The following is a 13,869-nucleotide window of genomic DNA, read 5'->3' as shown; positions in this document are numbered from 1 at the left end:
ACGACATTTGTGTGTTTGTTAATATCACTTTTCACAGCAGACTTAGTAGCTAGCAAATCTTCAATTAAAAAAAAAAAAGCAACTTAAAAGAAACAATAAGAAAAAAAGACAAGAACATGCAAATTGTGTTTCTATTCTGTTTAGGTCCAGTAAAGAAAAGCAAAAACTGTACATTGTTTTTATTATTGAGTCTGCAAAAAAAACCAAACCTACATAAATAAATTACAATGATTTGGAGATGTATATGTACATATTTATTTGTTTTTCCTAAAGTTAATTAACTATTTTATAAAAATTGTCAGAGCGGCCACCAGCAAGAGTTGGTGGCCGCACTCTGAGGCCACCAAAAATTTTATTGTGAGAACCCCTGCATTAGATTACTCTCACAGTTTTTTTTTTTCCCCACTATTCCTGGTTAGTCTGTTTGTTTTTATTTGGGTGGGGAGTGGGGGACTGATAAAAGGGTCAGGTCTCTTAGGAGATTTCCCAGAAGTAGAGTTTGTACATTACAAGTTGTAGGTTTGGAGGATGATTTGTTTACAAGTAAGAATAGTAAGGAATTAAACATGTATGTAATAAACAAACAATCATTGCCCAATACCTAAATATTTCCACATCATTACACAAATTAAACCTCTCTCAACTTGCCAGGCCCCAGTGGATTTCTGAAGACTGGATGCTACATTGTCTAAGTAAACACAAGCTGCATTTTATGATACGCTTCATGCTGTAAAGCACAAACCCTTGCAAAGACAAGGAAAAAAACAGGTAACCTCAAGTCAGGTTGGTCCTGTTCTTTCACTAATATAAGCTGTCTAATAGGGAGACCACACACTTCATCTTACCTTGGGGTGCATCCTTTTGAATAAAGGGCAAGAAGAAAAAAAACCAAATAGCTTTCATAGCCATAAACAAGTTGAATATGGTTGAAAATGCACTGTGAAGAACATTTTTCTTGTGTTCAAGGGGAAATCACTGTTTGGTTTTAAAACAAAACCAGCAGCGTTTTAGTAATAAAGGGACCTTTTTGAAATATTTTCCCCTACATGAACCGATTGAAGAACAGCTTAGACTACAGAATTCTGTTTCTTTAGTAACAACACTTCCAGTCTTAGTCCAAAATCACACCAATCATTCTTAAATGAACAGCACATTAACGGTTTAAATATGAATGACTAGTCATTCTAAGAATCAAAGACATTACTAACATGAAAAAATGGGCCTTTGATTTATACATTACACTTCAACTCCCCCAACCACCCCCAAAACAGCAATTATTTTAAGACTTGTCTCCATAATAGTCATTTTAAAACTGCATATAAAAAGGAAATTATAGTATATCACAGATTCAAGTAAAGATTTTATCGGAAGTGGCAAAAATGCTTCTTTCTGAACCTGTAAAGTTAAACAGATTCTTAATATTACCAATAACACTCTAGCCAATTATTCATTTTTTAATGCAGTGAGGCCACACTTGAAAAATTCTAGTCTTTGGTTTCCTGCTGATCTGACTGAACATGTATTCAAGATTCCTATGTAGCCAAGTCAACAAAAATCAAATAATTGGATTGGAAGCCTGGGAATAGTTTTCATTAAATTTGCAACATTCATTTAAATGTGTGTTGCACAGAACATTTCCTATATCACCTGCTTTCCAAGAAATGTATACCAGGATTTGTGGAGAAGCTACTGCAAAAATACACATACAAAACTGGCAGTCAGTTGCTATACCTTAAGTTTCTCATATAGTGCACTGACTGGTGATGTGATCACACACAAGACTGGGCAGTGTAGGACTTTACTGAGACTTCTGTGCATTAGTTAGCAGAAGTTGAAGATGTGGACGGCTATCCTTTTTTATATATTATTTAAAAAAAAAACAAAAAACCCTACTTTCTGTATCCAGTCTACTATGAGTCGTATTTCTGCTTGTAAATTAAGGCTAGATCCTGCATTCCTTATTCAAGAGATATTCCCATCACTATTAACTGGAGTTCCCCCATCGAATGATGGTGCAATCAGACCTCTTATTTTCAAACTGATTCACATCGGCTCTGGATCAGAATTTAACACATTAAAAAAATCCCCCCAAACCAAAAATCCCTGAGTTGTCACATGCATTTGTGCTAGAGGATGTATTAAATAAAAAGGATAAATTAATAATGTAACCAACTTTAAAAAAAAAAAAAAAGCACCACATATAGGGGTTATGTCCATAAAAAAATTCTGTGAATGATTCTAACAAAGGAAAGATGTAAATTTAACACATACTCCTCAATGCCATTAACTGAGAACCAGTGCTTTCTCTTCATCCTCCCTGTAAAAATAAAAAGGTGGATGCAGTACGCATTGGCACAGATGTGCATTGTCAAGGGTGTTCACAATTTTCCTGAACAAGCAGCCATTTTACTACATGATTACCAGTCTCTAAACACAAAGTGCATGGCAGATGGTTCCACGTGAGCGCTTAGAAATGGGAGAAACCATCAAAGACACCACTGCATAAGACTGTCATTTGGAGGAAAAGATTTCTCCTCGGTGCTTCCAAAATGGCACTCTTCATCATGCTCTTTGGAACAGATCTACTCCACTCAACTTTTACAGGTATGCATAGGAGCAATACACAGAGGAGGGATGGTTTCCCACTTTCTTTCCCCCCCCCAGCCTCCCCCTTCTTACCCCACCCGACAAACAGAGCCAGGACATTTTTGTGTTTTCTCTGAATGCTGTGGAGGTGCCTCACATCCTGTGACTTGGAAATGGTCATGAACCTTTCTGAGTCTAACAGGCTACCTTTCCCGGCTGCAATTTAAAGAGCTGCGAAGCACCTTCAAAGCAAAACACCTAACTGCATTTAAAACAACTGTTGAACATTTTTAACTACTCTGTGTGTTTTCATCCTTTAGTTTGGTCTCCATTTCCTTGTTACAGATTAGTTTACCTCCCATGAGGCGGTCACTCCTGGGGGACTCACTTTCAGCAGCAGAAGGGACGAAGCAATGTAAAGAAAGCGTTCTGTACCTTAGCCACTAGACATTGGTACACAGGAAGGGAACTTTATTACCACTGTCTGTTCCCCATCCACAGACCCTCTTGGTGCCAAGATTCACCAGAAGTAAGAGTGAGCTATGAGACTAAAGGAGATGAGAGGATCGATTAGATTTAAAACAACCACTGTTAAGTTGTCTGCCCACAGAAACAGCACCAGTAGACCCACTGGCGAGTACTGGCTGCATATCAGACACTGAAAGACATCTCCAACTCCAGTAGTGCCCCTTTCCCCCTCCTCATATGAATCCTCTATGTACCACTTTTGTCATTCCATCATTATAAATGCCCTCCAGCCCTGTGAGTTCCTCTTGGTCCAAAGAGGACATTAAAGATTCCATACAGAACAAATAAATGTACCAGCTGCAGAAGGCTAAGCTGGAATGCTCTATATGCTTCCTTCTCCTACTCCCATTGAGAACAGATAGACCAGCAGCAGCATGAAGGATAGAACCATCTATAACAAAGGGGAGGAGACAAGATATCAACAGAATGTAAAGCTGTTAGAATAAAATGTCTCTTTTTTAGTTTTAAAGGGAGCTCACAAACTTTGAAAATGAAGTCAGGGAAAATAACCACGCTAACTTGACTTTAATGCAGGACTGCAGAACCAAACGGAATCAAAACGGGGAGATTTGATAGCTGCTTTCAACTACCTGAGAGGTAGTTCCAGAGAGGATGGTTCTAGACTATTCTCAGTGGTGGAAGAGGACAGGACAAGGAGTAATGGTCTCAAGTTGCAGTGGGGGAGGTTCAGGTTGGATATTAGGAAAAACTTTTTCACTAGGAGGGTGGTGAAACACTGGAATGCGTTGCCTAGGGAGGTGGTGAAATCTCCTTCCTTAGACGTTTTTAAGGTCAGGCTTGACAAAGCCCTGGCTGGGATGATTTAATTGGGTATGGGTCCTGCTTTTGAGCAGGGGGTTGGACTAGATGACCTCCTGAGGTCCCTTCCAACCCTGATATTCTATGATTCTTTAGAAAATCCTGGCATATTCTGCTCAGCACTTTTGTCCAATATTTGCATAATTCTGAAGAGGCTTACCTGTACCACACCTCTAAAGATTGGCCCAAGTACTCAGGCACTCAGATGATACAGAAGGACATGTAACTAGCAAGACAGACAGGACTTTGTATGCAAGTGCCCTTGCTAGGAAGGCTATCAGTCTACATTTGTACATAATAGCACCACATTAGCTAATATCCTTTAAACTGTGCAGCTGAGCAAACAGGCCTATCTAGATTTGGGATGTTCCTACCAAATTCTGTATTTAATTAAATTCTGAATTTAGTATACATCTCCCATCCCACTCCTATCCAGACAGGAGCTTATATACAGTATTTACAAGTATGACAAAGTACCACTTACATGCACTATGTAGTGGCCCATAGTTCATTTACTTTGAAAGGGACATTAAAATTTTTAAGGAACCCGCCTGCCCCCCCATCTGACTTGAGAATGATCCAATCCAATCCAATTTTTGTATTTGTGTCATTTATATAACTAATCCAACCCCTCACAGAACATTTCTAACAAAAAATACCAGTGAACATCTTTATTAACTTAAAGCTAGTGCATCAACACTATCTCTTGCCAAAAGGTTAGGAAAACACTTGCACACTGCCAGGTAGGGATTGATATTTTGAAGCTGCAGTGTGAAAAAATAAATTCCTATCTCCAAAACACATGAGATAGGTTGAGAAAACCTACAGCACACATAGAATATTCTTTTCAGCATGCTAAGCCAGCTCAAACTTCACAAGTCACAAAATGACAGTAATAAGACATTATTGCTATATATAACAAAGCCAATAGGGGAATCACCACCCATTATTACCTGTGGGTGTCAGTGTGGTAAGCCAGAAAAATTGAGAACAATGAGGGAATGGAAGCAGAAAAAAATAGATTACAAGACTAGTGTCTCCTTAATCAACTAAAAGATCATATTGAGTGAAATATACATTTTTCTTAAAAGACCAGAGCTATTTCAGATTGTAACATGTATTTCATATAAAGTTAGCTTTTGGCTCTGGAAAACAACCATTAGTCTATAAAAGCAACGCAATCTGCAAAAGAATGACATGCACCTTCCCTAAAGGGGAAATTTACACAGATCTCACCTTGTCACTGTCATCATTACAAATGTGGTCTTGATGGATTGACTGGCACTGGAAGGAAGCACCCGTACTACCTACAAGAGAAAAGGGGAGGGGGGGGCGGGAAAAAAAATAATTAGAACTGGAAACCCAATCCCTAGGAATACTAAAAATAAATACAGACAAGTGTAGGAGCCAGAATTTTTTTCACACAGCAGAGAGATTTAGTTGCCAAACATCTATGTCAGACAGCTCTTGTATTTAATTCTGATGATGGGATAAGCAGCAGAGACATTTTTCACTATGTTCCAGAGATCTCTTCTCAAAGACTTTTTTAAACATTTAAACAGAACAAAATTAGTACTTGTTCATTAATCCAAAACAAACATATGCCATAAAGCAGCAAAATACACACAACAAACATAAGTCAAGAACAGCTACACACACTGTGTTACAGTAGTGTCCCCCCTCTACTAGGTTACCCAGTTATTAACAAATGGGTAGTTAACCCAGGGGAAGAAATAGAATACTTCCTTTTGCTAAGACAAAACTTAGAATAGCTAGGACCAAGAGGCAGAGAGAATCATCATTTTGTTGATAACATTCTTGTTCAGTAAAAAGAAAAGGAGTACTTGTGGCACCTTAGAGACTAACAAATTTATTAGAGCATTAGTCTCTAAGGTGCCACAAGTCCTCCTTTTCTTTTTATGGATACAGACTAACATGGCTGCTACTCTGATTCTTGTTCAGGTTGGAATTCCCACCCCCCAGCCAATAGCTTAGTGCAAGTCTTTCCTACCCATATTCTTGTATGTGGCAGGCTATGGTGCAGATCAACCCTGGCAAGGACTTAATAGTGCAAGACCACAAGACTTGTTTAGAAGAAGGATGGCAGCTACTGGAGTTCACCCTAATACGCATTTATGTGTGCAAAAAAAATCTTAAATCCTTTTACAGTGCAAGCTACGTTTTGTAAAGTCTTATTTATTTCATACATTTGTTTCCTCCCTGAAAAAGGCACAGTAATATCCCCACTAAAGCAATCTGGCTTAGCAAATTGAGAGAAGAGACTCTGCTGATGTTCCCTTTTTATTTTTTGGAGTTTAACAAAGCTAAATTAAAATATGCAACACAATGGCTAACATGCGAACCCAATTTTATTTTAAAAATTGCTCTAACTCACGAGCCCACAAGCACATATTCATTTTGCAAATACAAATGAAGGTTGTCAGTTACCTGCTTAGCAAACCAAGGGGTAACCACTTTCCCTTCCATTCTCTTCTATACCATCCCTAGAGGGACATCATTCTAGTATGCCTTACCCAGATATTTATTTATTTAAGGTAAAAGGATTTTATTCTATCAGAACATAACACATTACAGTGCCAAAATATTTTCTTTTTGATCGCTGACCTAGGATAAAAGTTTGGCAAAGTTTATTAGTCCCAAAATAATTTGTTCTGGTCCAGGTAAGTGTTTTATTTCTCATATAGGTCATGACATATCAGCCTTTATAATCCCATTCGGATTTCTGCCTTGACTTTTCCTCCTGTCATCTTCAATTCCAACATGATTTTAGCAGCAGTTTTCAGGAACTGCTGGTGTTGAGATACACAGGGTTTATACCATTGGAAAACTGGGACTCTCAGCTACATTGGGATGGCACAGATGATTGGGTTTTCACTTTTTAGCAGTTGCAGTCTGAAGAACTGCAGAGTCATGTTAGAAACAAAGTAGGCAAAAACCCAAGCTCGTAATCAGAATTATTAGAGGCCTGAAACTGTTATCAACTAACATGCAAATGAATACATGTATTGAGTCTGCATGTCATATAGCAATGGACAAAAATTGCTCTTCCCAACATGGAACAAGAAACATTATTAAAATACGGAAAAATCTCATCTGTAAGCTACTTTCTTTCTGCTTCCTGGGCAGAACTTCTGACCAGAACTTCTTTCAGCCCCTCTCCTCCCTCTTTTCCTGCTGTAGTTTTGAAGGACAGTGCACAGATTCCCACTTTGAAAGACTACTCCAAGCTATAAGCCATTTCACAACCATAGTGTTTAATAGAGCTTTGAAGTCCACACTCTGCTCCAGCCATAAGACGACCCCTCTGAAAGCTTGTAAGCCTGCTTAACAAATACAGGAAGGTAGCCAGAAGTGACTGCTACTGCAAGACCTCTCTAAACCTCTCTCCCCTTATCACGACTTTTTCAGAATAACCATCTTTTATTTTTGTGTGTTTCATTCTTCATTACAGTAACTATTTTACTTACTTTTGCTTAAGCATATACAGTATTTAATTGCATGCAAGAGAGTTTTCACATTGCATTCAGAAAAACAAGAAATTTCCATGAAGAGGAAAAAGCAGACTGAAGAAGAGTTAGTCCCCTCTCCCACTCCTTCACCCACACTCTTAAACAAAGCAGAGTATGTTCTTGTAGTTTATGCTGCTGTGCACCCAGAATATATAATGGTCTGTATTTTCCACAGCAATTGCTACTGCTATTATGCCACAGGAATTTTAATAACTTGGGGGTTTTTTAGGTTTCCTTTTCTACTGTTTTTACATATTCTTCTTTTCTTACGATCTAGCAAAGAGTATGGAAAAAGCAGTGTGGTATCATATAGCCACTACCCTAACAGTGGGTGAAAACAGTTGAGCCCCATCCAATAGTTGGCCTCTGGATGATGTTCATTGATGGAACACAGCCAATTTGCATCGTTTTAGGCTTGAATCACACCACTTTCAGACTATCCGACTTTACCACAGCTACTGGGAAACAGTTCATGTCATGGCTGCATTCAAATACTGGCCTGGGGATTTCCAAGTTTCATAAAATTTCCAGTTTTGCTGTCCAGAAGATTAAAGTTCCCCATGCTGGCTGAATTCAGTTAATCTCGACAAACGTCAAAGTATGTTTCCTCACCACCTAAAACACTTTTTTCTTATACCACCACAAAACCAAACCAACCCTAACATTCTTGCAAGAAACCAAACCACCTCCACAAGAAAATTCTGCTAACATGCCCATCTCACCTTATTTATAGAAATAAAGTAGCCTGTGTTCTGAAAAGTATTGTTAAACATTTGTCCAAAAATGTCAGAGGCGTATAATTTCTCTTTTCCACATTTGTGTTTTTATGTTCTCTTTTAAACTTGACATATTTCTTAAGTTAACACTGTCTATCAAAAGCTGTACAATAAACTTTAAATACACTCAGTAGAACAGCAGCAGGATTACTTTTAATGCCTTATGTACACAAATATCTGCTTTAAAGGGGCTGTAAAGCAGGCAAGCTCCAGGTCTGTACTCAGTTCTTAAGTCTAGAAGGCAATTTACTTAGCTTTCATTTTTATACTCAAGTAGGGCTGTCAACTAATTGCAGTCAAGTCACGCGATTAACTCAAAAAAATTAATTGCAATTAAAAAAATTAATTGAGATGAATCACACTTATAACAATAGAATTCCAAATGAAATTTATTAAATATTTTTGGATGTTTTTCTACATTTTCAATATTGATTTCTATTACAACACAGAATACAAAGTGCACAGTGCTCACTTAATATTTTTTATTACAAATATATGTACTGTAAAAATGATAAACCAAGGAAATAGTATTTTTCAATTTACCTCATACAAGTATTGAAGTGCTCTCTCTTTAACATGAAAGTGTAATGCAGAATTTACTGCATTTACAAATGCAGAATTTTTTTTTTGGTGACATAACTGCACTAAAAAACAAAGCAGTGTAAAACTTTAGAGTCTACAAGTCCACTAAGTCCGATTTCTTATTCTGCCAATAGCTAAGACCAACAAGTTTGTTTACATTGACGGGAGATACTGCTGCCTGCTTCTTATTTACAGTGTCACCTGAAAGTAAGAACAGGCATTCACATGGCACTTTTGTAGCTGGCGTTGCAAGGTATTTACGTGTCAGATATGCTAAACGTTCGTATGCCCCTTCATGCTTCAGCCACCATTCCAGAGGACATGCTTCCATGCTGCTGATGCTCATTAAAAAAATAATGCGTCAATTAAATTTGTGACTGTACTCCTTGGGGGAAGAACTGTATGTCTCTTGCACTGTTTTACCTGCATTCTGCATATATTTCATGTCATAGGAGTCTCGGATGATGACCCAGCACATGTTCATTTTAAGAACACTTTCACAGCAGATTTGACAAAACGCAAAGAAGGTGAGATTTCTAAAAATAGCCACAGCACTCAACCCAAGGTTTAAGAATCTGAAGTGCTGTCTAAAATCTGAGAGGAATGAGGTGGGGAGCATGCTTTTAGAAGTCTTAAAAGAGCAACACTCTGATGCAGAAACTATAGAACCTGAACCACCAAAAAAGAAAATCAAACTTCTGCTGGTGGCATCTGACTCAGATGATGAAAATGAACATGCATCAGTCTGCACTGCTTTGGATCGTTATCAAGCAGAACCCACCATCAACATGGAAGCATGTCCTCTGGAATGGTGGCTGAAGCATGAAAGGACATGTGAATCTTTAGTGCATCTGGCACATAAATATCTTGCAGCGCCAGCTACAACAGTGCCACAGGAATGCCTGTTCTCACTTTCAGGTGACACTGTAAACAAGAAATAGGCAACATTATCTCCTGCGTAACCTCTTATACCTCAGCAAATCCAGTTGCAGGATCAAGGCCTGAGTTTGTTGGTATGAAAATTTACTTTGCTAATGAATATTATTTTATTCAGGTGTCTTGAGCATCAGAGTGAGTTACAAAGATCTTACCTGAAAATACTGTTATCTCTTAATTTTCAAATAAAAAAAATTTAGCAAGGCCCGTTGAGCATTATACACACCCACCCCCTTGCAACAAGTTGGAATGTGCACATGGTCCAGGGAATATTTTCCTGCAAGACTGAAACACACATGTACACGTTCCAGGATGGGAGAACTGTTCACAGGTTGAATGGCAGTCAAGTTTTTAAATAATCCTGCAATTTTCTCTCCCAAAATTTACTAAAAAAAAAAAAGGGGGGGGGTGTCAAAAAAATCTGTTGGATCCTTGTTATTCTGCAAAAAGTGATAGTTCTACCATATCTAAATTATTTATTTCATACAGACTGAACAGCACATAAATTTAATAACCACTAAACCCAGATAAAAGGGTCAAAGCAGTACTTTTTTTTGGCTTGAGCTTACACAGTTGGCACCAGTTACCTTTTGGAGATGGGAGGGGAGGGGCAGTTGGGTCTCAGAATCCGAATTAAAAACGTGACCCAGCTGCAAGAGCCTATTTAAGGCTATTAGCAACTGTGCTCACAAGCAGGGTTTGAAGTGATCCTAAATTCACACTCCTTGTTGATAATATTCTGGCCTGTCTAGGTGATATGGATGAAATAAGAGTACAGCCTTACTTAAGAAGGCAAGAAATTCACCTCCACATATTGAACTGTCACATATATTCTGAACGTGACACATAAAATCAAGTAATGTTTGTTGTTTTTAGTGCATATTTACAGGGGAACTGGTCGCTCAGGGAACTGACAATGGCATAAAGAGCCTTCCAGCTTTAGGCTCATAGTGAGAGCCCTACCAAATTTACGGTCCATTTCACAGTCATAGAATTTTAAAAATAATAAATGTAATGATTTCAGATACTTAAATCTAAAATTTCCCGGTGTTGTAATTGTAGGGGTACTGACCCAAAAAGGAATTGTGAGGGAGTCACAAAGTTATTGTAGAGGGGGTTGCAGTACCGCGACTCTTACTTCTGTGCTGCTGGTGGAGAGTGGTGGCCGCTGGCCGGGATCCCATCTCTGAAGGCAGAGCCGCCGCCAGCAGCAGCGCAGAAGTAAGGATGGCGCGGTATGGTATTGTCACCCTTACTACTGCACTGCTGTGCCTTCAGAGCTGGGCACTTGGCCAACAGCTGCTGCTTTGCGGACGCCCTGCTCTGAAGGCAGTGCAGAAGTAAGGATGTCAATACTGTGACCTCCCCTAAAATAACCTTGCGACCCCCCCTGCAACTCCCATTGGGGTCAGGACCCCCAATTTGGGTAATGCTGGTTTCCCCTGTGAAATCTGTATAGGATAAAAGCACACAAAAGACCAGATTTTATGGTCCGTGACCACATTTTTCACAGCTGTGAATTTGGTGGGGCCCTATTCATAGTTCTTGTCGAGCCTAGCCTGGCAACCACTCCAAGGGTGGTTTGGCAGCTGGTGTAAAGTGAATTCGTGGATTTACTCTAGTTCTTAGAGGATGTGTGCTCACATTGCAAAGCCCACCAATAACACCTGGCACCCTTGTTGGCAAGGCCAGTTAGATGTGGACTAAGCAGGTCAGGGTGAATACACAGCACGTGGCAATGGCAGTGAAGCTTGCCCTCCTGCTGTCCATACTACTCCAGTTCTATAGCTAGAAGACTTCAATTTCCAGATCTGACAATCTAGCTTAATGAGCATATTTCCATTTACTCTTTTAAATAACTACACAAGCCACTATTTTCAGAGACTGAGTGACAGAAGTTCCTACCTGGTCAGGTCTAAGGCATGGAGTATCCTTTTCCATTATATTTTTAAATATTAAAATGAACTTTTTATTATATGTATGATTACTCCAGGCTTGTGTGTTTAATTATTTAGAAATTTTCTATTTTATATGCATGCATATACACCGTCACACACAATATTGCTTGGCAGGCTGAACTCTACTCTCCCCCAACACCCTTCCCCCGGATAACTTCCTAGCCAACCTCTCAAAGATTTTCACAAATTGACATACAAGTACCATCACAGAGTCAGCCCAAACATATATGTGCCATACTGCCCAGTATGGAATCATCATGTAACAAAAGACCCTCATAAGAACGGCCATACTGGGTCAGACCAAAGGTCCATCTAGCCCAGTATCCTGTTTTCCGAGAGGGGCCAATGCCAGGTGCCCCAGAGGGAATGAACAGAACAGGGAATCATCATCAAGTGACCAATCCCCTGTTGCCCATTCCCAGCTTCTGGCAAACAGAGGACAGGGACACCATCCCTGCCCATCCTGGCTAGTAGCCATTGATGGACCTTTCCTCCATGATCTTATCTAGTTTTTTTTTTTTTTTAACCTTGTTATAGTCTTGGCCTTCACAACAGTGCGTTGCGTGAAGTACCTCTTTTTGTTTGTTTTAAACCTTCTGTCTATTAATTTCATTTGGTGATTCCTAGTTCTAGTGTCATGAGTAGTAGTAAATAACACTTCCTTATTTACTTTCTCCACACCAGTCATGATTTTATAGACCTCTATCATATCCCCCCTTAGTCGTCTCTTTTCCAAGCTGAAAAGTCCCAGTTTTATTAGTCTCTCCCCATATGGCAGCCATTTCATACCCCAGTCATTTTTGTTGCCCTTTTCTGAACCTTTTCCAATTCCAATATATCTTTTTTGAGATGGGGCAACAACATACTGCACGCACTATTCAAGATGTGGGTGTACCATGGATTTATATAGAGGCAATACGATATTTTTGGTCTTATCTATCCCTTTCTTAAATGATTCCAAACTTTCTGTTTGCTTTTTTGATTGCTGCTGCACATTGAGTGGATGTTTTCAGAGAACTATCTACAATGACTCCAAGGTCTCTTTCTTGAGTGGTAACAGCTAATTTAGACCCCCACCATTTTATATGTATAGTTGGGATTATGTTTTCCAATGTGCATTACTTTGCATTTATCAACATTGAATTTCATCTGCCATTTTGTTGCCCTGTCACCCAGTTTTGCGAGATCACTTTGTAACTCTTCACAGTCAGCTTTGGACTTAACTATCTTGAGTAGTTTTGCAAACTAAGTAGTAGTCTAGTTTACCCCTTTTTCTTTGATAAATGGATATGTGCAAACGGACAGCGCTAAGAATGCTGTGGGAAACTTGGCATTAAGTAGCCTGGCTTTCTTGATATTCCATTTACACACACACACTTTTGTACTACCATGTATTATGTAATGATATAATTTGTGGTGGAACCAGCAAAAAGGATTAATAATAATACCCCAAAAAAAATAAAGGGTGTGAATTGATTCAGTTAAGAACCAGGCCCACCGGTGTATTTCATTTAAGAGCAGTTAGTCACAGGTACAGTTCCAGGGTAGAGGGCTGTGATACTACTGGAACATTTCAGAAATCTCAAAAGCAAGATCAACATCAAAAATGCACTAGCCAGGGGCATCGTAAATCCTTGTTTGCTTGCTGCACATGCATCACAGGAATCCAGAGACTGAGGGATTCGTCCAAATACACTTGAAGGGTTAAATACATTCTGAAGCCAGGGAGCAATACTGTTGTCATGAAATGATGAAAGCTAAAGCAAGCTCCGTAGAATTCTACAGAAGACCAGCAATTATCACTGCTGCAGAAGGCCCACACGTTTTCCTATTTTCCACTTCCTAGTGCCTCAGAAACTGGCTCTGGTGAATCTCAGAATATATATAGCACTTCATGTTAGCTACAGATGAGATCAAATGCACTTGAAAAATTCCTATAAACCACACAACTCTGGTGCACTGAAAACAACATTCTAGTATCCCTAATATCCCTAATATCAGTGAGAAAGACTGACTATTTAACCGATGCTTTTAAAGCTCAGAGTACAAAGGGGTGGGGAAGTGGGGTAAAAGTAGAGGAGAAAAGTAAGAAGAGAACAATCTAGTCATAAGCCTCTATGATAAATCAGTTTCTAACCAAGAGGCAAACCACAA

The 13,869-nt window shown here is 39.1% G+C and overlaps 1 protein-coding gene across 4 annotated transcripts in view; it reads right to left on the bottom strand.

Moving 5' to 3' along the window:
- Nucleotides 1–13,869, bottom strand: part of RNF38 (ring finger protein 38) — a 196,379-nt gene that overhangs the window by 87,750 nt on the left and 94,760 nt on the right. For all 4 annotated transcript variants that reach the window (XR_012159143.2, XM_073345754.2, XM_073345751.2 and 1 more), the window contains exon 2: nt 5,170–5,240. Coding sequence is in view for 2 of the 4 variants with exons in the window: in XM_073345751.2 (XP_073201852.1) it covers nt 5,170–5,240 (71 nt within the window). In the remaining 2 variants the exon portion in view is untranslated. The remainder of the gene's footprint in view (nt 1–5,169; nt 5,241–13,869) is intronic.

The sequence above is a fragment of the Lepidochelys kempii genome, chromosome 5 (genome assembly GCF_965140285.1).
Source record: "Lepidochelys kempii isolate rLepKem1 chromosome 5, rLepKem1.hap1, whole genome shotgun sequence".
Lineage (NCBI taxonomy): Eukaryota > Metazoa > Chordata > Testudines > Cheloniidae > Lepidochelys > Lepidochelys kempii.
This window is presented reverse-complemented; position numbering and strand designations above follow the sequence as displayed.